At 47.5% G+C, this 25,353-nt stretch overlaps 1 protein-coding gene, 1 long non-coding RNA gene and 1 pseudogene across 4 annotated transcripts in view; 2 read left to right on the forward strand and 1 right to left on the reverse strand.

Annotated features, from left to right (window-relative positions):
• LOC116525628 overlaps positions 1–539 on the forward strand; it is a 1,823-nt pseudogene extending 1,284 nt beyond the window's left edge.
• Positions 1–24,706, forward strand: part of RNF157 (ring finger protein 157) — a 90,488-nt gene extending 65,782 nt beyond the window's left edge. The window contains exons 4-20 of one of the 3 annotated variants that reach the window (XM_032241601.1): positions 2,388–2,534; positions 2,975–3,092; positions 3,566–3,632; positions 4,546–4,589; positions 5,965–6,012; positions 6,776–6,847; positions 7,399–7,558; positions 7,753–7,865; positions 10,458–10,696; positions 11,540–11,648; positions 13,393–13,504; positions 13,967–14,145; positions 14,389–14,454; positions 15,384–15,432; positions 17,254–17,364; positions 22,145–22,185; positions 24,168–24,255. In XM_032241601.1, the coding sequence (XP_032097492.1) occupies positions 2,388–2,534; positions 2,975–3,092; positions 3,566–3,632; positions 4,546–4,589; positions 5,965–6,012; positions 6,776–6,847; positions 7,399–7,558; positions 7,753–7,865; positions 10,458–10,696; positions 11,540–11,648; positions 13,393–13,504; positions 13,967–14,145; positions 14,389–14,454; positions 15,384–15,432; positions 17,254–17,364; positions 22,145–22,185 (1,675 nt within the window). In that variant the 3' untranslated portion in view covers positions 24,168–24,255. Of the gene's footprint in view, positions 1–2,387; positions 2,535–2,974; positions 3,093–3,565; positions 3,633–4,545; positions 4,590–5,964; positions 6,013–6,775; positions 6,848–7,398; positions 7,559–7,752; positions 7,866–10,457; positions 10,697–11,539; positions 11,649–13,392; positions 13,505–13,966; positions 14,146–14,388; positions 14,455–15,383; positions 15,433–17,253; positions 17,365–22,144; positions 22,186–22,900; positions 23,875–24,167 lie in introns of those variants that run through there. The other 2 variants (XM_032241602.1, XM_032241599.1) reach the window with 2 other exon arrangements.
• LOC116525629 lies at positions 15,066–22,907 on the reverse strand. The gene is made up of 2 exons (XR_004257762.1): positions 21,827–22,907; positions 15,066–16,577 (listed from the first exon to the last, which is right to left on the reverse strand). It is a non-coding gene; the product is annotated as an uncharacterized LOC116525629 (long non-coding RNA).
• Positions 24,707–25,353: the final 647 nt, after the last annotated feature.

A 25,353-nucleotide genomic window follows, 5' to 3' on the forward strand; every position in this document is an offset into this window, starting at 1 on the left:
AAAAAAAAAAAAAAAAAAAAAGAGATGGCTAGTGCTTCATCCAGCCAAAGAGGTCGAAGTGGTTCTGGAAACTTTGGTGGTGGTCGTGGAGGTGGTTTCAGTGGGAATGACAACTTTGGTCGTGGAAGAAACTAAAGTGGTCGTGGTGGCTTTGGTGGCAGCTGTGGTGGTGGTGGATATGGTGGCAGTGGGGATGGCTATAATGGATTTGGTAATGATGGAGGCAATTTTAGAGGTGGTGGAAGCAATAATGATTTTGGCAGTTACAACAATCAGTCTTCAAATTTTGGACCCATGAAGGGAGGAACCTTTGGAGGCAGAAGCTCTGGCCCCTATGGTGGTGGCGGCCAATACTTTGCCAAACCACGAAACCAAGGTGGCTATGGCGGTTCCAGTAGCAGCAGTAGCTATGGCAGGGGCAGAAGATTTTAATTAGGAAACAAAGCTTAGCAGGAGAGGAGAGCCAGAGAAGTGACAGGGAAGCTACAGGTTACAACAGATTTGTGAACTCAGCCAAGCACAGTGGTGGCAGGGCCTAGCTGCTACAAAGAAGACATGACTTAGACAAATACTCATGTGTATGGGCAAAAACTCAAGGACTGTATTTGTGACTAATTGTATAACAGGTTAATTTAGTTTCTGTTCTGTGGAAAGTGTAAAGCATTCCAACAAAGGGTTTTAATGTAGATTTTTTTTTTTCTTTTCTTTTTTTTTTTTTGCACCCATGCTGTTGATTGCTAAATGTAATAGTCTGGGGCCGGGCGCGGTGGCTCAAGCCTATAATCCCAGCACTTTGGGAGGCCGAGGCGGGTGGATCACGAGGTCAAGAGATCGAGACCATCTTGGTCAACATGGTGAAACCCCGTCTCTACTAAAAATACAAAACATTAGCTGGGCATGGTGGTGCGTGCCTGTAATCCCAGCTACTCAGGAGGCTGAGGCAGGAGAATTGCCTGAACCCAGGAGACGGAGGTTGCGGTGAGCCGAGATCGCGCCATTGCACTCCAGCCTGGGTAACAAGAGTGAAACTCCGTCTCAAAAAAAAATAAAAATAAAAATAAATGTAATAGTCTGATCGTGACACTGAATAAATGTCTTTTTAAAAAAAAAAAAGAAAAGAAAAAATTTCTCAGAACCAGAGGGTAAATGTTTCTAAAGGGAAAGGACCACCAAGTGCCCACACAGTGGATGAGAAAGAGCAACTTCCATAAGCTTTCAGAAGAAGGACCAGCAGTTGGAACAGCTTCAGACTTTTTGGGAACAATGCTGGAAGGTGAAAAATAACGTGGTGAAAAGGCTTTCAGTATCTTTTTCAGCCAAACTTTCAGTGAAGTGTGAGTGTTGAATAAAAGCTTTCAAGAAGTTTATTTCCCAACACACCCTCTTTCAGGAAGCTGGTAGAAAACGTGCTCTACCAATAACCTGAGACAGATGAAGACCTGAGGTGCAGGAAACACGAACTTCTACAGGAGGACAGAGGCAAAAGGGACCCACCAGGATGATGGAGGGGGAGAGATTCCAGGGTAGCAGCTAGAAGCCAGGTGCAGCAGGCCAAGTACAGATGGGAGCAAGTCGGAGGACTCCAGAAGGGACCTCCTCAAGAAGACGAAATGAATAGACCACCTTGTGCATCTGAACGTCTTGAGAGACTTAGTCCCAGAGAGCCCGGGTTGGAATTACTGATAAGTACAGAAAACTATGCAACTGAAAAAAGAAAACAGGATGAGCACTAAGAAAAAGTTACGCAAAAAGCAAAAAATAAAAATAAAATAGAAAAATTTATGCAGGAAAAGAAAAATAATCATAGATTATATATTGATATAATCATAGTAATGCAGACACGAATGTACTGGACTATTATAATAAAATCATGATGCAGCTATACTGTGGGCATGGGGGAGTTCCTATATGGAGCAGAGTGAGGAAAGAGAAATCCTTGTTTCCATAGTAGGAAATCAGTGCCTGAAACTGAAAAATCAAGAAGTCGTAACCCAAGTATATTTTTTAGAAACATGGGTAAATGACAAAATGATCACTAAAAAGGGCGTCCTCTGAAGAGGAGGAAAGGGAAGAAGTAAGGCCTGCTGTTTTTTGTCTTGAGGAAACTATTTAAACTATATAATTAATAACTTTTATTGAAATAAAAACAAAAGTGACAAATGCGCAATGGTGTAATGGTAGCACTGTGAAATATCAGAAGCAACCTAAATGCCCAGCAATATTGATCACAAAGTACTATGTGATCATTCAGAATGAAGAGGTAGACCTATGCTTACAATCATCTAGAGAAGTCCACAATGTATTGCTAAATTTAAAAAAAAAAAAAAAGGTAAATTTTAAAACATCGATATGCTACCCTTGCAAATGCTGAGTCTCTGGTTTTCTAGATGTGCTGAGGAAGTGAAGAGCCCTGGAGAAGAGGCCAGCAAAGCTAAAGTCCACTACAATGTTGAGTTCACCTTTGACACGGATGCTCGGGTAGCCATTACCATCTATTACCAGGCCATGGAAGAGTTCCAGAATGGTATTGCCAGGTAAGATCAGGAGACCAGGTGAGCCACCTCCTTCCCAGATAGGCAGAGTCCATGTCTTATCCACTCAGCAAGAGCAGAAAACATTCCTTTTCTGTACCCAGATGAGATCTGGTTTCTGAATTTAGATTTTCTTCTACAAAGCCTTACTCTACCTTTTCCCTTCAAATTGTGCCATCTTGGTATAGTGGCAAATGGTGGATGGTCCTCTGGGTCCTTAACATGCTGTTAAAAATCTAGTAAGCTACTTCTCTTTGGATGTGTAGGTTGAGTAGAAAAGTTGAACGTTACCAAGCAAGAGCAAAGGAAATGGATTATAAAGGACCCTTTCTTCTCTTTGCTAGAGCCTGTTGATAATTGAGAGCAGGCATGAGCAGAGGAAGTTGTCAGACCCATCTGTGCCGGATACTGACTTTTCCTTTGCCTCCCACTTGCATCAATAGCTACATTCCCAAAGACAACAGCCTCCAGTCGGAGACTGTGCACTACAAGCGAGGAGTGTGTCAGCAGTTCTGCCTGCCCTCCCACACCGTGGATCCCTCCGAGTGGGCTGAAGAGGAGGTGAGCTGCCTCTGGGGAGTGTTTCCCACGTCGACTCAGAAGGGCCAAGGGGCTTAGGACTCCAGCCAACAGCAAAGGGGCTGCTCAGATGCTTGAAGGCCATGCTTACCTCTCAGCCTTGTGACTTCATCATGTCCTTTTAAAGCTCTGCTTATTTTGCATCAAGGATATATCTAACTTCATTAATTTTTCTATTCCAAATAGCACATTAGCCTGGGATACTTTGAGAAAGTCATGCTCCAGGAAAAAAAAAACCTATAGGTTAGAGGGCTTTATTTACATCTAAGAAATTTTTGAAAAGAAACTGATTGCCCTCAATTAACAAACTTGGGTAATTAATAAAGCTGATCAATGAGGAGCAGAGATGAGATTAGTGCTTCTTGACTGTATCGCCCTTTCTGAGATTAACTGTGCCATCTAAATGTGTTAAGTCCTCTTTCTTTTTTTTTTTCTTTCCTTTTCTTTCCCTTCAGCTTGGCTTTGATCTGGACCGAGAGGTTTACCCTCTAGTGGTACATGCCGTGGTAGATGAAGGAGACGGTAGGGGCGATTTCTGTCCTCTGTGGCTGGGCAACACTGCTCTTTTGTGGCATATTCCTGGCAGCAGCTGTGGCCCAGAATAACATGCCTTCTTTGTGGGTGTTTGTGACTGTGGGTCAGGCAGTCTCTGCATTCTCTCACTCTGTGACTTCAGGCTCCTGGGCTGATGTGAAAAGTGTTGGTTTGGCTGGGCGCAGTAGCTCACAGCTGTAATCCCAGCACTTTGGGAGGTGGAGGTGGGTAGATCACCTGAGGTCAGGAGTTCAAGACCAGCCTGGGCAACATGGTGAAACCCCATCTCTACTAAAAATACAAAATCAGCTGGGCATGGCAGTTCATACCTGTAATCTCAACTACTTGGGAGGCTGAGGCAGGAGAATCACTTGAACCCAGAAGGTGGAGGTTGCAGTGAGCCAAGATTGTGCCACTGCACTTCACCCTGGGCAAAAGAGTGAGACTCTCTCTCAAAAAAGTGTGGGTTAGCAGAGTGTGGTGGCTGATAATGGTGCTGTAATCCTAGCACTTTTGGAGGCTGAGGTGGGCAAATGAACTGAGGTCATGTTGACCAGCCTGGCCAACATGGTAAAACCCCGACTCTACTAAAAATACAAAAAATTAGCGAGATACATGGTAGCTCATGCCTGTAATCCCAGCTACCTGAAAGGCTGAGGCAGGAGAATAGCTGGAACCTGGGAGGTGGAGGCTACAGTGAACCAAGAACGTGCCACCACACTCCAGCCTGGGCAACAGAGCAAGACCTTGTCTCAAAAAAAAAGTGTGGGTTGTATAACGTGTCCCTTCTAGGGACAAACTGGCATATTTGGTTTGCCAGCTTGCAGGGAATTAGAAAAGGTCATGGGCTTCAAGGTGTGCCGTTTGGGCTGCTTTACTCACGTGCCTTTGTTTCTTTCAGAGTATTTTGGCCATTGCCATGTACTGCTGGGTACTTTTGAGAAGGTGAGTGACTTTAGAGGACCTTGATTTATTGCCTTTTGCCCTTTCTTTCATGTGAGACACATGTAACCCATTTGCTGGCTGCCTGAGCTCAGCAGAATGGGTCTGGCTCTAGAGACTGTGGTGTGAAAGAACATCAAGGTGGGGGCTATGCTCCAATCTAGGTCCATCCCTGCCACCAGCTTGCTACAGGACCTTCAACTCCTTAGGCCTTAGTCTCCTTAAAATGAAAGGGTTAGACTGGGCCAGACATGGTGGCTCACACCTGTAATCCCAACACTTTGGGAGGCCAAGGTGGGTGGATCACTTGAGGCCAAGATTTCAAGACTAGCCTGGGAAACATGGCAAAACCCTGCCTCTGTTAAAAATACAAAAATGATAAGGCCAGGCACAGATGCCTGTAATCCCAGCACTTTGGGAGGCTGAGTTGGGTGGATCACGAGATCAGGAGATTGAGACCATCTGGCAAACATGGTGAAAACCCGTCTCTACTAAAAATATAAAAATTAGCTGGACATGGTGGCGTGCGCCTGTAGTCCCAGCTACTAGGGAGGCTGAGGCAGGAGAATCACTTGAACCCGAGAGGCGGAGGTTGCAGTGAGCCGAGATTTCGCTACTGCACTCCAGCTGGGCAACAGAGCGAGACTCCACATCAACAAAAAAATGCAGAAATTAGCTGGGCATGGTGGCAGGCACTTGTAATCCCAGCTACTCAGGAGGCTGAAGCAGGAGAATTGTTTGAACTCGGGAGGCCGGGGTTTCTGTCAGCCAAGATGGCGCCACTGCACTTCAGCCTGGGTGATAGAGCAAGACTCTGTCTCAGAAAAAAAAAAAAGAAAAAAAAAAGGAAGGAAGGAAGGGAAGGGAGGGAGGGAGGGAAGAATAGGGTTAGACTGGATAATTGTAAGACCTTTAAAGTATTAGGATTGTGTAATTCCATTCTGCAAGTGTCCAGGAACATGTGTACAATAATCCCCCCGCTTATCCTCAGGAGATACGTTCCAAGACCCTCAGTGGATACCTGAAACTGCAGATAGTACAGAACCCTCGTATAGTCTATGGTTTTTTCCTATACTACATCCACACCTATGGTAAAGTTTAATTCCTACATTAGGCACAGAGAGAGATTAAGAATAACTAATAGTAAACTAAAACAATTATAACTATAAGGTAATAAAAGTCTGAATGTGCCTTTCTGTCTCTCAAAATATTTTATTGTATGTAATATTTTCAAACAGTGGTTGACCGTGGGGAATTGAAACCATGGCAAACAACACTGCAGATAAGAGGGGGACGACTGTAACTGGGAGACGTAACAGAAGAAAACCTGGTGCTTTGTTGCCCTCCCTTCCTTGTAACTTTCGTATTTTCATTCCAGCACACAGATGGAACTTTCTGTGTCAAGCCCCTCAAACAGAAACAAGTAGTAAGTATTTGAAGACCACAGGCTGTTAGTGCGTTAGGCTCCTTCCTTCCTTTTATTCTTTCCTTTTGTCTTCTCTCTCCCTCTTTTCATTTTTTTTTTTTTACTTTTTGCTAAGTCTCTCTTTTTCCTTTTTTTTTTCCCAATCAAAGAAGAAAAGAAAAAAAAAAACGGAGTGCTTTTGAATGTTACAAGCTATTACAAACTACTTGGGTGGCCTGAAAGGAATGCTGATTTTTGATGTCTTAATTGTTCCAGAATTGTTGGTGTTGAGGAAGCCTTTATCTGAGCAAAGGACTTGAGAAATGAAAGAACAAGATTTATTTCCCAACATTGGGTTTAGGTCTTATTTAAAATGCCAGAGTGAGAAACGTTTCAAGCAAAAGGACAAAGCATTAGGGTCCAATTTAGGGTAATTAGCGTCATCGGCTTAATTTATCCTGCCGTTCCTTTTCTAGTCTGTGCCTTCTTAATTATCCATAATAGTAAGCTCTAGTGCAAGTATTATTATTGTGTTTATGAAATTTTATGTTCCCTGTTGTATATAATGATGGGAAAATTAAATATTTGATTTTGTTTCTTCTCTCAAAGAGAAAACATAAGTAAATAAAAGCATCCTTTACTTGTCTAGGCCTTTGATTTTTTTTTTTTTTTTTAAATGAATTGGTAGTCCTTGGTTACCAAAAGAGGTAAAAGGGGAGGGAGTTCCCACTCCTGTCTCTCAGTAGAATCAGCCTATCCTTGAACCTTTCTGTTTGCTGTTCAGGTAGACGGGGTCAGCTACCTCCTTCAGGAGATCTATGGAATTGAAAACAAGTACAACACACAAGATTCTAAAGTAAGTTTTATCCAAAATTCTGAATGTACTCTTTCCAGGAGGCCAACGGAGAAATTATCTTATAAAGTCACACCGTCTAGGAATTTAGTGTGACAAACTCTGAAATCAGTAAGGTCTTAGGATATTTTCTTGTTCCTCATTTCAGATCATTATGCCTGTACCACTTTGGAAATGAGAAAAGTAGGCTGGTTTGGCTTTGTTCTGCCACAGAGCTCTGTCCAACTTGGTTTCCTACCAGGGTCCTTTTGTTGCTCCTTTTCCTTTATCTGTGTACTCCCCTAGGTCCCTTCAGCTGAGACTCAAGAGGCCCAGCTCTGAGCCTCATAGGAGGATCTCGAGTGGTTAGTCTCATCCTCTTGACTTTAGATAAACACTTCCCAGAAGCAGTGAAGCTAAGTGTGGGGACGCACTGGGTAAACAACAAAGTCCAATGTCAATTCAGATATTGTTCTTATTACTTATCGTAGCTCTTCAGACAAGCTGCCTTGTCAATAAAGTATGGGACAGGAAGGGCGTTGTGCCATTGGCTAAATTTCTTTCTCCTCGGCCAGGTGGCTGAAGATGAAGTGAGCGATAACAGTGCCGAGTGTGTGGTGTGTCTCTCGGATGTCCGGGACACCTTGATTCTGCCCTGTCGCCACCTCTGCCTCTGTAACACCTGTGCAGACACCCTTCGCTACCAGGCCAACAACTGCCCCATCTGCCGACTGCGTAAGCCCAAGAGTGGCGGGGGACTGGTGGGTGGGAGAGAGGACAAGAGGACATTTACAAAACCCCGAAGCACGTGCTGCTGCTGGATCGGGCAAACGGATGCACGCTAGGAGGGATCATGGTTTCTGTCTGGGCTCTTGTTCATCCTTAATCCTGCATCAGGATGTCCTGATTGCCTGTTTTCTTCTTCACAGCCTTCCGGGCACTGCTTCAGATCCGAGCCATGAGGAAAAAATTGGGCCCATTGTCCCCAACCAGCTTTAACCCCATCATCTCATCCCAGACATCTGATTCTGAAGAGCATTCAGTAAGTTGGGCTCAGAACCACAGCCCCTCTGAAGCAGATGCCTCATTGGCTTTTTTAAACCTTTCATGCTTCTCTACATGGCACTTCAGCAAGGAATTAGAGCTGGGCATGCTGCGGTATTTAGCAAGCTGAGAGCTTGCATTAAAACCAACTATTATTACTGTGGAAAATTGAGTACTAGTCATGAAAACCTCCCTTTTCCTCCTTGGGAACTTGGTATCCAGTTAATGTTTACCATTCCAAGAGCCATCTATTTGCAGTTTAAGTCCAGTGAGGTTCATCTCAAACTCCCCCAGGGAGAAATAATGGGACAATTGTTTTGGATTTGAATACAATTTATTATCTTTATTTGAATTCCTGAAGTAAGTAACTGTTTTTCTTTAGCCTGTTTTGCGGCCTCAGTGCCTGAGATAAAGTAACTGACCTCAGTGTCCCAGTGTAAGTGCTGATATTAGGGTGAAACCTCAAAGCTTTGCAGTTAAAGAATGGCAGATACTGCTTTCTTTAGATTAACCCACTGGTGGGAGAGGTCATTATTCAGTGAGTGATACTGGGATAATTAGTTAGCTATTTCAGAAGGAAAAATCAGTTTAGCCCTTTACTCCTTACCAAGTAAATTCCAGCTGGAGTAACTTGTTAACTATATTAAAAGCATCAAACCAAACAAACATTACAGAAGACCAAACAAAACATCCAAAACCTAGAATAAATTATAGATGATTATTTAGTTGACTTTGGATCGGAAAGGATTGTCTAAGCTTGAAAGCAAGAATCATACTTTTTTTTTTTTTTTTGAGACAGAGTCTTGCTCTGTTGCCAGGCACCAGGCTGGAGTGCAGTGGCGCAATCTCGGCTCACTGCAACTTCCGCCTCCCGGTTTCAAGCAATTCTCCTGCCTCAGCCTCCCGAGTAGCTGGTACCACAGGCGTGCATCACCACACCCAGCTAATTTTTATATTTTTTAGTAGAGATGGGGTTTCACCATGGTCTCGATCTTTTGACTTCATAATCCGCCCACCTCGGCCTCCCGAAGTGCTGGGATTACAGGCATGAGCCACCGTGCCCAGCCACTAAGAATCATACATTTTATCATCTAAAAGTTTATCACTTCAGAGGTCTAAAAGGTGACCAAAATTAAAAGGTAGACAACAAATAGTATTTTTTTTAAAAAAGTATTTACAATGTAGGTATCAGAGGAAAAGCTGATGTCTTCGCCATAGTTCATATTGAATGAAACAGTAGATAAATGGGCAAAGAGCATAAACAAAAAATACTCAACAAAGAGTTTTTTTTAAAGTTCAACCACATTAAAAATCAATGATATGCAAATATGAGAATACCATTTTTCAACTTTCAAATTTTAAAAACTTTTTTTTTTTTTTTTTTTGAGACGGAGTTTCACTCATGTTTCCCAGGCTGGAGTACAATGGTGCGATCTCGGCTCACCGCAACCTCCGCCTCCTGGGTTCAGGCAATTCTCCTGCCTCAGCCTCCTGAGTAGCTGGGACTACAGGCACGCACCACCATGCCCAGCTAATTTTTTGTAGTTTTAGTAGAGACGGGGTTTCACCATGTTGACCAGGATGGTCTTGATCTCTTGACCTTGTGATCCACCCGCCTCGGCCTCCCAAAGTGCTGGGATTACAGGCTTGAGCCACCGTGCCCGGCCAAAAAAACTTTTATTTTTAGTGATTCTCCCTGCTGTCAGGGAAGTAGTCAAAATAGGTCTTCCATATTACTTATAAGAGTGTAACTAGAAAAGGCACTGAAATAAACAAAACAGCAGAAAACAGCAGTATATATCAAGAGTCTTAAAAACATTTATACTTCATCATCTAAGAGCTAAGAATTTAATAACAAGAAGATAATTTGAAAAAAAGGCATTCAAGGATGTTCCTCAAAACTTGTTTACAATAGGATGTGTTAGACACTAGATAACCACCACTAGAATAGTTAGAAAACTTAAGGGATATATGAGAAGCGGACATATATGAAGAGGCTTCAGAAACAAAGGAAAATATTTAAGTCTGGCCAAGCATGTTGGCTCACATCCATTATCTTAGCACTTTGGGAGGCCAACGCAGGAGGATTGTTTGAGACCAGGAGTTCAAGACCAGCCTGGGCAACATAATGAGATCCCACTTCTATTTTTTTAAAAAGAGGAAAGTATAATAAAATAAGCAGAATACAAAATTGTTATTTACAGATTGATCAAAACTGTGTAAATAGTACACAGAAAAAAATGGGAAGAAAAGACACCAGAATGCTAACAAAAGTAACTTTGGGTGATTGATTACTGGTGATTTTTTTCCCCTTCTACTTTTATGTATTTTCCAGATTTCCTATAATTAACATGTTTCCATTATAATCAGAAAAAATAGAGATTATTAAGAAAAGGTTTACCAATAAGCAGAATCTACAATGTGTGGTTCTTTGATATTTTATCTCTGCTCTAGTACAGTTGTTCTTACCAGAGCTCCCCAGAACAGATATAAAAGAAAACATTTTTTTCAGTGTAGAGTAAGTAGCATGAGCATGCCATAAAACAAAAAGGACCTAATTAATTTTTCAACCTGTCTCTGATTTCCCTAGTCCTCAGAGAATATTCCACCAGGCTATGAAGTAGTATCTCTTCTGGAGGCCCTCAATGGGCCCCTCACTCCATCCCCAGCAGTTCCTCCACTTCATGTGCTTGGAGATGGCCACCTCTCAGGAATGCTCCCGTCATATGGCAGTGATGGCCACCTGCCCCCCATCAGGACGATCTCCCCTCTTGATCGCCTGTCTGACTGTGGCAGCCAAGGACTCAAACTCAAGAAGAGTCTCTCCAAGTGAGTAGCTAGTGCTCCATAGTATTGCCCCCGGAATCCTTGATGAGACACTTTAACCATCCTTGGTGCTGGCTCACATCCTGGGACCTTAGGGCAGGGTCACCCTCTGGGCTGTTCCAAGAGCTGCTTGTGGGAAGATTATCCCATTCCTTAAGAGATGAAAATAAGATGGTATGTAGGTACTTAGGAAAATTCTGATTAGACATATCTCTTAGGTATTCTTTTTTTTTCAAGGGTAGGGGATGGGATATAGGAAAGAGCACATTGAACAATGTGGATAGGGCCATCCAGGCCCCCGGGAGCATTACTTAGTCCAAAAACTGAAGGAACCTTGTGATCCATATATCTTAAACATCTAAATCCAGTTAGGCATAAATCATGACAAGCTTTCTGTGGCAGAGTAAAGGGGAGGGCATTTTACAGATGAAAATATTGAGATCCTCTAAATGGCAGTGGCTTTTCCCAAGTTTAGATAGCAAGTCATGAAAGGAGCTAAAGGTAAAACTTAGTACTTCTGATGCCCCAGAGAGGTCTCCATCCCTCTCTGGTTCTCTTTTCTACCTCCCTAGTTCTGCTTAAGATTTGGGTTTTGAGCCAGGCAGGTTGGCCCACACTTGTAATCCCAACTACTCAGGAGGCTGTACTCCTCCTCTGTTAAAAACGTCAACAAAAGGATTGCTGAAGCCCAGGAGTCCGAGTCCAGCCTGGGAAACATAATGAGACCCTGTCTCAAAAAATAAGCAAACAAAAAAGATTTGGGTTTTCCCCTCAGCTTCTCCTCGCAGTAAGTACTGTTCTTAAATGGACATTGGATACAGCTGCTTTTCTTCTGGGCTCCTGCAGATCCATCTCCCAAAATTCTTCCGTGCTGCCTGAAGAGGAAGATGAGCGTTCCTGCAGTGAGTCAGAGACACAGCTCTCTCAGAGACCGTCAGCTCAGCATCTTGGAGAGGTAATTGACATTCTTCTCCTTTTCTTGGGTGTTGTACTCCAGGGACTTTCCTCCTACCTGCATGCCTCATCAGGTCCCTCTGCTCTCATTCACTCATCAAACACCTTTGCAACACCCTCTGAGGCAGCGGCAAAGCTTTCATTAGAATCATGCATCCATCAGTATTTGCTGCCTGTATTATTCGCCAGGCACTGTGCTGTATGCTGAGGATAGTAGCTGGGGAACTACAAAAGTCCCTGCCCTCATAGCATTTATATTCTTGCTGGCTGGGATGGGGGTGGTGGACACAAAAGACAATAAGTAAAAAAATATACGTGTGCCAGATGGTACTGTGGATCAGCATGTTACACAACAGGGAAGGGAGTGTCACGGCTGGAAGTGGGCGTTACCATTCTTAAAAAGTGGTCCAGGAGCCAAGACCAAGGGAAGTGGAAGAAATAGCTATGCTGATATAGGAGGAGAGAGGGCCGTAGGCCAGGGAACAGCAAGTGGAAAGCCCTGGGGTTAATTGGGGGCTGCTGGGAGGCCTGTGTTGAGGAATGGAAGAAGAAGACTGGAATTGTCTACCTTATGTGTCCCACATAGACCTCATTTAACAAAAGTTTATACACCTCTTTTGTGTAGGGCACTGAGCTAGATAGAGCAGGGCATAGGAAGGTAAAGTGGTCTCTCTGGCCATGGGTGCTCAGGTCTGGCTGGGACAGGGCACATGCATGGGAATAGCACGTGCCTGGCACGTTGTTGTTGCTCAGTAAGTATTTGTTAAATGACTAAGTAAATTTTATAGAAAAGAATTGTGCCCAAAACAGAGTCAATAAATTTCTGTGTCAGAGATGGATAAGATCAGTGGAAGAGATCAGAACATGTGTTATGGAGGAATAACATTTTAGCTGAACCTTGAAGTTTTTTAGACAAGGAGAAAAAGGTGAGAGAAACATCCATGTAGATAGGATGGTGCATGCAAAGGCACAGAGCAGGAATTTGAGGCTCAGAGCAGGCCAGGGATGTGGTGAGCACTTCACTTCCCAAAGGCCCACCCGACTACGGCGTGCACTCTGGACTAGACAGGAGACAGACTAGGCCAGGAAAGGGCACCAGTAGCTGAGGCAAGAGGGACCGCCTGAACTAAGACAAAAGAGGAGTGCCTGGAGGGAAGGGAAGGGATTTTGGAGACACAGTCCAAAGAATTTTGCATCTACCTCAGATGGGTCAGGCTGTGGGTCCAGATGCCTGGCAGGTGGGGGCTGGGATTGGAGGTGGGGGCATGGGAGGAGCAGCAGGCTGGGAGCAAGGTGGTGTTTGTATCAGAAATCAGCTGAGCAGGAGTTAACTACGCTCTCTGTGAAGATACCCTGCAGGCAGGGAGGCGTCTTCTGGCTTTGTATGCTTTTGCCTCAGAAGGAAAGCTGATCGTAATCCTGGGGAAACCTGGGGTGTCCCCATGTCACAGCTGCTGGGTGACCTGTGTCACCTGAGCTGCAGTCTTTGTATGGCTCCAGCAGATGCTGTGCCTTGGGCAGGAGGTGTTGACTGAAGTGTGCGCCTCCCCTGGGAGGCAGTCATTCCAGGCTTGGGCTGAGAAGTGAGGACGGAAGAGAGAAGCTGCGGCCTCTGCATGCCACTCAGTCCCTCCCAGTGTCGCCTTTCCTCCTCATCTCTACCCAGACCTCCGCCCTGATCCCTTCCTCCAGCACAGGTGACTGGCGCTTGCTCCATGTCCTGTTGTGTCCCCCACACCCCCCAGGAATGTGGTGTGACTCCAGAAAGTGAGAATCTCACCTTGTCATCATCTGGAGCTATTGACCAGTCGTCTTGCACAGGGACGCCTCTGTCGTCCACTATTTCCTCCCCAGAAGGTACATGAGGAGTGGGGAGCGGCTGCATGTCCTTGCCCCTTACCCAGCCACAGCATCCTGGTATTTCCTCCGGGAAGGGACATGGGAGTGGCAAGCTAATACCTGGGCAGCATGACAGGTAGGCCCTGGCTTGAGAGGGAAGAGGACTTGCTTTCCTACCATGGGTTAGCGGGCTTGCCTGTAGCTAGGGGGTGTTGGTTCTCTCAGCCCCAGTCCTGCTGTCATGAGGCTTCCTTTAGGGTTATGACAGGGAAAAGCAAATGTCTCGTCCCCGAGGCTGAGCTCTGAGCTCTAAAATATAAAGGAGCAGAATATTGGAAAACCTTAAACCTAAAACCACTTTTAGGGAAGGCCACTTCACTCCCTACTGCCTGAGTGTAGGGAGAGGGCTCTGCTCCCTAGAAAGCTTGCAGAAGCCCTGCCTGACTGCTAGTCTCCTTCCTCCATCCCCTGTCTCCAAAGGCCCTGCCAGCACCAGCAGCAGTCTGGCCCAGTCTGTCATGTCCATGGCATCCTCCCAGATCAGCACCGACACCGTCTCCTCCATGTCTGGCTCCTACATCGCCCCTGGCACTGAAGAGGAGGGAGAGGCTCTCCCTTCCCCCCAGGCTGCCAGCAGGGCCCCCTCAGAAGAAGGAGAGGTAAGGGAAAGGACGGGAACCACCCTGGCTTCTCTGTACTTTACACACATGTCCAAAGTAGCATAACCAAAGATCTGCCATGCATGGCGGCAAAGCCCCCCCAAAGTGCCGGGAGTGCCGCAGAAAACAGCACATTCCCTTAGCTCTGACCCTCCTATTTGACACCAATTTTGTTCTGAACAAGGTTTGGGTTTGCTGTCAGGAGCTTGATGGGAGACCTGTAAAAACTGTGCTCTTCTGCAGGGGCTGCCAGCGGAGTCTCCAGACAGCAGCTTTGCTGGCCTCCCAGCTGGAGAGCAGGATGCAGAGGTAACCCCAGCAGCACGGAGTGTGCTCCTTCCCACAGCCAGAGGAGTGCTGGCCTTGGCTGGGGATGTCAGTAAGGACCAGGGCCAGGAGGCTGTGCTGACAAAGCCTTCCTGGGGACATGCCTATATCAGTCACAAGTGGAACGTGGATAGAGATGAGAGCAGCTGCACCGGGGTCTGTGGACTGTCCAGTGAGTGGGGCCACTGGTTCTCAGGGTCACTGGTGTGGAATGAGTTCAAGAAAGAACTTTTCTTGCCAGCCCCTGGCCTTGAAAATGTATTGTCCTTCATTCCACTAGTATCTACATGGGGGACTGTATCCCAGGTGCTCACTGGCACTGGGGCACATACAGACCTATACAGAACTGTGTGGTGAGGTTTCTTATGGGCCTACCCCCAGCCCACTGGACCTATCTAGGAGCCCTGTCCAGCAGGCAGACAGGACCACAGTTCAGTGTGAGATGTGCCCTGACCGTGGTGTGCTGTGGAACGCCGGCTCACAGTGAGAGATCTAGAGCTCTTCTTAAGCCAGCTACTCTCAGTGGAGTACAGTATCTGGATAGGGTGTGGGATCTTAAGAGATTTCTTAAAGTTTTATGATCTCACAATTTGCTCTTTCATTTAGTAACTTTTACTTCCACGTTAGAGAAACAGTATCAGCTAAGCTATTAACAAGGGTGTTCCTGACAGACCATTCTGAGCCTATATGGGTAATGTGGCTCGGATCTAATCCCTATAGGCAGACGGTGCCTCACCAAGCAAGATCTGCCTCTAGTCAGCCTCTCAGGCATATTAAACACGGATGAAAATATATGCTAGTAATGTAGGCCCTGGAGTTAGATGCCGTTAAGATGATTAGTTCTGTCGTCAGCCAATCAGTGGACTCATTTTCCTGCTTTATAGACTCACAAGGCCTTCCTTCTATCCTAGGGAAATGATGTTACAGAGGAAGAGGATGGATCACCCACGCAGGAGGATGGTAAAAGATCTGGTCCTTTATTTCCTTTTATTATCTTTCCTTCCTGGGTATTCTTTAAGGGATAAAGAAGAGGGTACCAGTATGACTTGGTGGCACTGTTCAGTTGCATGGCTGTTAGAGGAACGACTGTCTTCTTAATGGTGTATCAAAGCAAGCAGGGCACTGATGACCTCCATGACCTCCTCAGCTCTTTCTGGGCCTCAGAGCCAAGGATGTCAGGTGCGGGTGGGGCAAGAGATACATGCAGGTACATATTTACCTCAAGTAGATTCGGAAGCACTCTGAGCAGCCCCCATCGCTGGCCTCTCTGCTGCAGGTTTTCAGTGGAGCCCCACAGAGCTGCTCTGGCAGACTCAGTGTTGAACAGCAGTAGCCATTTCTTCCACTGGGGGGAAGGGGAGGACTACTTGGCAGTTGGTCAGGTCTTGCTTTAGTTAGGAAAATGGCGGACGTTATTGTAAAAGAGGACTCCCAGGAGCCAGCAGACACATTAAAGGCATGGTCAAGGAAACAGGTCCAAGTTTCTTCAGGAGCTCAGCTTAGGCAAGCATTTTAAAGGCTGTTGTAATGATTTTCCCGCACTGTAATTCAGGCTTCAGTTACATCTTCAGTTGGAAGAATATTGTTTCTAGTAAGGCTAAAAGAGAAGGAATGACCCACAGAGCAAGCACATAGGAGGAAGAAGGGAGGTGGGAAAGTTCCCCTGAGCAGGGAACACCACGTGTTCCATGAGCCAGACTCTTCCCCCTGCTGCTCTGAAGCACCTCCCGCAGGGGCACCTCCAGAGCACACGTGTGCCCCGGCCTGGATGCAGATGCACCAGCAGATGTCATCCTGTTGCTTCTGCTTCAGCGCTGGCCATCGCTTGGGGAGTGTTGAAGGTGTGCATGTGGACCTGACAGCTCCTGCCTGGCCAAGGAGCCTGAAGGAGGTGGACGCCAAGGCTGCCTCTGTCAGCTCTTACACCCCAGCCCAAGGAGATTTGGAGAGTCATCAACTCAGCTGATGACTTCAGCGCTCGAGGCTCTAGAGTTACCCCTTGTGATGGTTTCTCTTATAGAATATCTGCTTCTAAGAAATGCAGTGCGGCCAGGTTGTTTCACCTGACATTCCGTAGCCCATGGAATGGATTTGTTTTCTTCTCTCTGTTTCACGGAGGAAAAAAAGGGGGAATTTGATTTAAAAAAAAAAAAACACCTTTTAAAACCTTTCCTTTCCCTTCTTACATGTCTGTAGATTTCTGGTTAGTCACTTAAAACACACTGAAAATAACAACTCAGGTCTCATACAAAAGGAAATCATAATTTTGTGAATGTAGTCATTCTGATTTGATTTGCAAAATTATGGACCCGAAGACCTTTAGTTGTTGTTTCATGTACTTATTTTGCAGAGCCCTGTGGCCATAAACACACCCAGCTCACATCCGAGGCAGACACAGGCATGAGCAGGATGACCTCCCCACTGGCCCTCCCTAGCTTCTGCCAGGCGGTCGCAGCCTGACGGCCTGGCCTCTGCCCAGCTCTGCTCGCTCCAGTGTTCTCTGTCGAGCCTGTGTCCCACAGCCCTCCTCAGCAATCTGACTTGTTAGGGAACAGCAGGTGGAACGGGCTCTAGGGAAGCAGCAGGATAGTGCAAGAACACAGACATGCCCATGCAACGTGACTCCTTTCTTGTCCACTCTTTACCCACTTAATTACTGTCTTTTTTTAACATATGATTTGATTTGTTTTTTGTCTCCATCCTTAAGATTTTTATTTTAAGGACAGCAAAGCAGAGAAAAACACAGCCAGCCCCTCTCTAACTGCATTAACTCCGTTACAGGCCAGAGGACATGCGCATTTCTAGGTATGGAGTGTGACAATAACAATGACTTTGACATCTCAAGCGTGAAAGCACTGGACAATAAGCTGTGCTCTGAGGTCTGCTTACCTGGTGAGTGGCAGTCTGCTGAACATGAACTTGGTGGGAGACGATCCCTGTGCTCTTACCCCTGCTCTCACCCTGGTACACCCATCTCCTGCCCTGCAGTTCCTGGCAAGAAGGCCTGGGGCATGCTAGTGCTGGAGAACAGTTGCTGAAAGGAAGTAAGAAGGCCTGGGAGAGTCCCTGAGCTTTTTGCAATGAGCCATCCTTGCTCTGAGTGAGAATATTAGGATAGGAAGAAAGAAGCAAAATATATGATTTGGCCTAAACACTCTCCACTCCATCTCATGGCCTTGCAGGTATCATGTCAGGTGGCCTGGTCTTGTTTTCATTGACAGGAAGTTTGAGCAGACAGATACCACCTCTCTATGAAGGTCTTGGAAGGATTGCCTGAGCCCTTTTAAAGTGAAGCCGTAGCTCCTCAGAAGAAATGTGTTTCAGCTAGGATCAGAGAGGAATCTAAAAGCAAGCATTTTAAAGGCTAAGGAATGATTCTAATTGATCCAGTGAGCCAGTGAGCTTTGGGTTACCAGTTGCATTGTACATACTGGATTCAGATCCAAAGGAGAGGTTAAGTTAGGGCTTCACTATGCTCCCTGGAGCTGCAACTTCACAGGTGATCAGGTTGTCAGTGTGCCGTTATTCCTCTTCATGATACTAAACCGAATCTAGGTAGTGTCTTACACAGAATAATGTTCATCATACTTTGCACACTGACTGCCCTTTTAGTTAATGTGCCCATTCAAGGGCTCCAAAAACTCCTTTTCTAAAATCCACATCTTGCCCAAGTGACCTCAGTCAAATGTCCCCTCCCGGTTTCACAACACATTGTCCTTCACATTGTGTTGTTTGAATCCTGTTAAACATTCCCTGAACGAAGACTCACTTCAGCTTCAGAACAGCCACATCACGGGTCCAGTGCTTTACTCGCTTAGCGACGTGGCTGGAGGCGTTGGAGCCACACGACCTCTGTGGTTGCCACTGTCCATCAGCCTGTGCAAAGCACAGTCCCAGCACGCTCTGGCCCCACACAAGCTTGTGGCAGGGGAAGCTGGAATTCTCTAGAGACACTTTCTCCAGCCTTTCAAAGGACTTTCTTGAGTCATTTTCTATTTAGTTTGTCCTAAAGACACTGCCCAGGCCTCTTCATATTAAGTGAGACCGAAAGAGGCAGTATTGGTTCCCCTGCTCCTGCACAGGCCCAGGGAAGACCCCCTTCCTGCCTGAGCGTAAAGGAGGGAGCGTTGACCGTGGGGCCAGCCTCCTGCCAGTTTGGCCTGGACTGGAGCTGCTGGGGCCCAGGGGCTGCATCACTCCCTGCCGTCCCGCTCCTGGCCTGGCTTCCATCTGTCCATTTGTGTTTCACATCATGCTGTCAAATGTAAATTTGTCTGTCTGCTTTGTTTATTTTCTAAACTCATGTATGTTCTCTAGACTTGGTATGAAAGTTCATGTTCACTCCGTGCCAGCACTGTCCTCCCTGCCAATGCTTCACCCCATCCAAGCTTGCTGGCCACGCACACACCTGGGAGGCGCTCGCTCGGGGCTGTGAGCAAGGTTCCCATTCCTAATTGGCGAGGGCCTGTATTCAGTGTACTAAGATCTTCCAAGAAAAAATATTTGTGAGACTGTATTAATTTCTGTTCTATGAAAATGGGAATGCTTCTGTGGCCAGGGCTATGGAAAGGATTTGGTTTTGATTGGCATCCTCCGTCCATAATTGGGTGAAGATGACGTCTCTGCCTTAGCTCTGCCCTGTGTCTGAGGCAGCTCTATCCTGGTCATCCCCTTACTGGGCTTTAGGAGGGAAATTTAGCTTCCTGCCACTCTCAGGGGGCTCCCTTACCCACCCCGATTTTTTTGGCAGAGGGAGCTGCTGGGAGTTGTTTTAGCCAACAGTGCTGGTGGAAACTCAGTGTATTCCTCTGCTCCCTCCTCTTCCTGACTCCCCTCGGCTGACCTGCTTGGTGATAGTTACTCCACTTACAGGATTGCGGGAGGAGAGCAAGGACGGGGAGGAAGAGAGCAGCTCTGGGGTTCCTTAGGGTGACTTGTGGAGGCAGCTGTTTAGAGACTATGGTGGGTTCACAGTTTGGGCCAAATATGAAATCAAATGCCTATGATGGCTCTCGGAAGAGGGCCTTGGGTACAGCACTGTAAATGTCCCATTATATCCTCACTAGGGGCCTCAAGATGAGGGACTGTATTCAATATACTAAGATTTTCTAAGAAAGAAAAAAAAATGTGTGAGACTATTAATTTCTGTTCAACAAAAATGGGAATGCTTCTGTGGCAAAGACTATGAAAAGGATTGGTTTTGTTTGTTTTTTTTGGTTTTGTTTTGTTTTTTTTGAGATGGAGTCTCACTCTGTCACCCAGGTGGAGTACAGTGGTGTAATCTCGGCTCACTGCCACCTCCGCCTCCCGGGTTCAAGTGATTATCCTGCCTCTGCCTCCTGAGAAGCTGGGATTACAGATGTGTGCCACCATGCCTGTCTAATTTTGATATTTTTAATAGAGACGGGGTTTCACCATGTTGGTCAAGGTAGTCTCAAACTCCTGACCTCATGATCTGCCCACCTTGGCCTCCTAAAGTGCTGGGATTATAGGCATGAGCTATCATGCCCAGCCAGGATTTGTTTTTAATTGGCATCCTCAGTCAGTAGTTGGGTGACAGTGATATCTCAGAACCTCTGGTTCCCCTTTTACTTGAGAGGGAAAAACACATCTCTCTAGGCAAAATGTGTCTCTGGTTCTGCTGGTAGCATCACTGGTAGCAACAGTGCTGGAGAGCTCTCTGGAAGTATCTGGTAGGTTACGGACAGGAATAACTACTTTGGTAGGTCCCATGGAATAAATAGACCTCTTCACACTCAGCTGTAAGTTCAGCTTTCTATCCCAGGGCCGAGATACCACTGGCTGTCGTAGTGCCTCACTGCTCCTGCAGCCAGCTCTCTCCCTGTCAGGACAGCTGCATGTGTGCCTGGACTCTGCTTGAGTGTGTTTCCCTCTTCAAGCGGGTACCACTCCCTTCATGGAGGGCCAGTGGGAAATGGAGCCCAGGGTGGCTCCCATGCTCTCCCCATGCCCTGCACCCTGCTCACAGCCTCTGCCAGGAGACCCAGCCGGTGGCAAGGACTGAGAACCTTGCTGGTTCCCATCCTCACCACTCTGGTCACACTGGTGAGGGGCTTAGAGGCACTTTTGTCATTCCAGCCCCTCTCTCCCTAAGAAGCTTCTGGGTCTTCCTGGGCCCCAAGACCAAGGGTGGATTTTTGGTTTTTCACTGGGAGTGGTGTGTTCTGAGATTGCTTCTGAAAGGAGTAAAGGGGAAGATCTCAGTTGACGGGTGTGACAGGTGATACTAAGACTAGAGCTGCAAGACCACACTAAGTAGATGTGGCTCCACGGAGTTTGGTGGACTGTGACACAGGTGGCAGGATAGTCATCGCGGCAAGTGATAGCTCTGTGAAGGCTCTGGGGTAGTCAGTGATGGAAAAAAGGCAAAGATAGGCCAGGCGCAGTGGCTCACACCTGTAATCCCAGCACTTTGGGAGGCCAAGGTAGGTGATCACATGAGCCCAGAAGCTGGAGACCAGCCTGGGCAACACAGTGAAACCCTGTCTCTATAGAAAACACAAAAATTAGCCAGGCTTGATGGCGTACACCTGTAGTCCCAGCTACTCAAGAGGCTGAGGTGGGAGGATCGATTGAGCCTGGGAAGCGGAGGTTGCGGTCAGTCAAGATCACACCGCTGCACTCCAGCCTGGGAGACAGAGTGAGACTGTCTTCAAAAAAAAAAAAAAGGCAAAGATAATTTTGGTCTTTTTAGTGGAGATACAAATATAATTTTTAAATTATTGCATTGCGGGGAATGAGCATATCCAGTGAAATCTAGAAAGGCTTATGGAGACCAAATTAAATTCTCTCTTCATTTTGAGAAGCCTCAGAACCCAAAACTAAAATGCTACTAGGAAAGTTTGCACTTTGTGGGCACTAAGGAAAAATTCAAACCAAGCTTCTCCCTCCCCTGGAGAGAAACTCGACAAAGACCATTGAGCTGTTACAGTCCTTACATTTAATTAGTGGCTTGGTAGAAGCAGGAAAGGGGCTTGTGAAATTTTCCTAAATGTGCTCCCAAAATCTACCTCTAGAGGTCTCTTCATACTCCCATTTCTGACTCCCCAAAATGAGAAATGAATAGAAAGCACCTTTATCCATTTCCCTCTAAGGATTTTAAATCTCCACACTCCATTTTCTGGCTGGAGGGGCCTGGGTTCAGCCGGACAAAATGGCGGCACCTGCCCTGGAAGGCCCCTCAGCACCCAGACTGGCCTTCCACAGCCGGGCTCGTCGTGGGAATGAGGCCGAGGAGAGAGCATCAGCAGGGCTTTGCCGTGAGCCCCTCAGGGTCCTGGCCAGTGGGAAGTCACCCCTCTTGCTGCTGAATCTCCCTCACCGCAGAGCATACCGAGAGGCCGGGAGAGACTTCAGATCTGATTCTTGAGTTTTCCATAAGTAACCGATGCTCTGCCCTGGCTTACGCTTCTAGATTAGAAGGGTGGCGTTTGTTGCAAGGACTCCTGTGAATTCAGAGTCAGGGCGGCTCTCTGGGCAGCCCCTCAGGCCCAGCGTTTTATGGCTTGCTGGTGGCGGCGGTGGTGGCAGCGGCGGCGGTGGCAGCGGCGGTGGCGGTGGCGGCGGTGACGGTGCTGTTGTTTTTATTTGTGCATGCATGTGTGTCTTCTCTCTTGTTTACCATTTGCTTTTGGTCTTTCCTACTGAACAGCCGCAGCTCCGGAGTCCTGCCCCATAAACATTGAGGAATAGGTATGAGATCTACCAAATTATATCAATGAACAAACAGCTCATTTTATTTTGGGTTTCTCACTTTAAAGGCAATATTAACAGCCTTATATTCATCCTGCCACATTTAGACACACAGTGCCACCACTAGGGGTGAAAAAACACCTTGACTAATGTCCCAGGCTCCAGTACACACCCCCAGGGAGTCAAGATCCCAAATTCAGTTTGGATGTGAGAAGATCCAAGACTCTCCAGTTCTCACTCTTCCCCTGGGGTCTAGCACCAGAGACTGTTGTTAGAGCCTGAGGGTGATTAGCAGGCCAAGGCATTGACGGGAAGTAAGCCATTTATACCTGCTGACTCCACGGGGGTTAAAGCGCTTCCTGGGCTGGCCTGAGGCTGACTCAGGACACTTGGGAGTGGCCTCTCTCAACCTCACGGCCACACTCTACAGTTGGTCAGCCTTGTTCCCCGAACAGGTCCTCCTATGGGTCAGGTGTCCTGCTGGGCTCTGGACCACAGCAGTGGAAAAGTCATGGCCTCTGCCCATGGAGGAGCTCTAGGACTCAGCGGTTTCCGCCATGTGAGGTGTGCGTGGAGCCGTAGTTCAGGCTGCAGGGAGCACTTCAGAGCACACTGGCCTTTCCCGGCCAGAGATGCCTCGTGAGGGGAGGGAACTGGGAGACGTGTCTTGGGAGGCCCATAGGGTCCTGAGGATGACATGCCTTCCCTACCCCAGGATGCCAGGGGGCCCTGAGAGCAGAGGCGGCCAAGGCCCAAGGCAGGAGCGTTCTAGCCTCCCTGGAGGGAGGGCACTGGAGGGAGCCAGCTCATCTGTGGGCGGGAGATGAAGAGGACACCGAGGGGAAAGGTGAGGTGGCCTGCAGGAGTGTGAGCACAGGCTGTTTTAGGAGTAGGATTCTCACCAGCACTTGCATTCTCTAGTCCTCACAGCAAACCTGTGAGGTCAGTACTTATCTCCCATCTGATAGATGAGAAAACCAAGGCCCACAGTAAATTGATGTGCCCAAGATCACACCGTTGTAAACTGGAAGTGGAGCCCAGTTAGTGTGACTACAGATGGCATCACAACATGGCTAGAAGTGAGCCCGTAGGAGCTTGTGGAGGATTGGATGCGGAGCACAAAGGAAAGAAAAGCACCAAGAATGGGTTTCCAGACGGGCACTGGCACTCCTCACATGGGAGCAGCGGCAGATTTAAGAGAGAGGATGCGTTCAGTGGTGGTACCTGTGGGACCCGAGGCTCTCAGGCTGGTGTCTGCTGGGCTGATGGCACCACCTAGTAGCAATCCTCAACAGCTGCGCAGGTGCAGGAGGAGGAAAATGGCAGGTGAGGGGGGCTGGGGCCTCACACTGTCCTCCCTCCATGTGGCCTTCCGTCCCAGGAACCCTGCTGGGTGGCCAGTCCTTTCCTGCTCCACCTTGGCCCCTGCAGAAAACATTAACACTTTGGACCAGAACGAACATAGTCTTCTCACTTCCCCCCACCTCTTCCTGTCCCGATGAAAATAGCTCAGCGAGGCCCTATTTCCCTTTCCTGTCTATCGTAACATAGGCAAACTTTCAAACCAAGAACTTAAAATACCAAAGTGGGGGAGCCACGGTGGCTCTGGCCAGTTGTCCTGGCGCTTGAGGAGGCGAGGCTATGCGTTCAAGGCCAACCTGGGCAAAATAAGAACCTCTCATTCATTAAAATACTAAAGTGGATCCTAGGGTAAGTTCACAAAACAAGGAGCATCCTCCCTGTCCGGGAGCCACAGTGGCAGTGACTGTACCTAGCCCAGGGGGCAGGAGCAGCCCCTGCACCTGTCTGCACCTGCTTCTCTCTGTTCTCGCGCAGATGTGCTGTGGCTCGCGCCCTTGCAGGGGTCTCAGGTGACACTCGTCCTGCTCCTTCCATGCTGACTCCTGGGCTGCCCTGCTGGAGACACCATCTGGACCTGGCCAAAGCTTTGGCCCCTGTAATGTTCATTTTCTCTTCCCCAGGTACCTGGCAGGCTGATGACAATGCCGTCAGTCGATGTAATGCCCAGCGCCGGCGCTTGTCATCCAGCAGCCTGGAGGACTCTGAGACGAGGCCTTGCGTGTGGGGCCCTTTGGCTGTCTGAGCCCTGGCCCCTGCACGTGGGCTTCCCTCCTGCCCCTGCATTCCATCCATCCTCACTCGGCTGCTGCCTCCTGGGCATCCTCAGCAAGAGGCTGGACTTTTCACCCTCCTGTGACAGCTCATACAGCCTGTAACCACAATCCCTCACCTCTAAGAGGAGACTGGAGCCCTCCTTTCTCCCGTGGCCTAAAGCCACTCAATGAACTGCAGCTCATGAGACCCTTTGCAGGGACTCTGGAATGTCCCCATGGTATCTTGACGTTCAGATGGAGCTGGGGTCCATGGGCTAGTTGTTTCTTACGCATCTTTTTTCTCCTTAGGGGGGTAGAACAAGAAGGCTTAGAGTTTTGGCAGCTTTGTTATAAACATCCCTCTGGCATTTCCTGGTCTCTGGCACACCGTAAGCAATTGAAAACCTGAAGTTTGGGATGGGGCTGGGGGACGGCTCCTGTGGAAAGGAGAGCCATACTGCACGCATGTGGCCTTTCCCTCCACAGGCACTAGGAGTGCCTTTCTCGAGGACAAGAAATGGTAGCAGCCAAAAGTTGATTGAAAGAAACAGTCCTTCCTCTGGGAGCAGAGCCAGTCTCCCGGGCCTGCTTACGAAGGAGCCCTTGAATCTGAGAATCCCCCAGTTAAGGTGATTTCTCTTAAGGAGCATTTCTCCTGATCAGGTGCATTCAGGGAGGCCTAGGACTCCATCCTAAGGTGACATTTCAAGAAACACATGTTGACCTCTCTATGTACCAAGTACTGGGTGAGGAGTGGTCACATATTATATTGTAATTCATCCTCACTCACCCAGGAGGTGGCATTCTTGTCCCTGTTGCCCCCATCTCTATCCCCTTTTGTTAATGGTGGAGGAGAAATACGGACCAGTGATTCTCAGTTTGGTGCCCAGGTCCCCACAGGAGGTGGTGGAGAGGCTTGAGCGAAGTTCAGGCAGCAGCATGCAGCCAGCGGCAGTGAGCCGGGAGCAGAGGCTGGAGTCAGGGCTCAGGGCTGTCACTCAGGGGCCCCGTCCATCTTCCACATGTTCCTCCCTTGCCTTCCAGAGCTGCTGAG

Source organism: Sapajus apella, unplaced genomic scaffold (assembly GCF_009761245.1).
Source record: "Sapajus apella isolate SASKATOON/1434 unplaced genomic scaffold, GSC_monkey_1.0 scaffold48, whole genome shotgun sequence".
Classification (NCBI taxonomy): domain Eukaryota; kingdom Metazoa; phylum Chordata; class Mammalia; order Primates; family Cebidae; genus Sapajus; species Sapajus apella.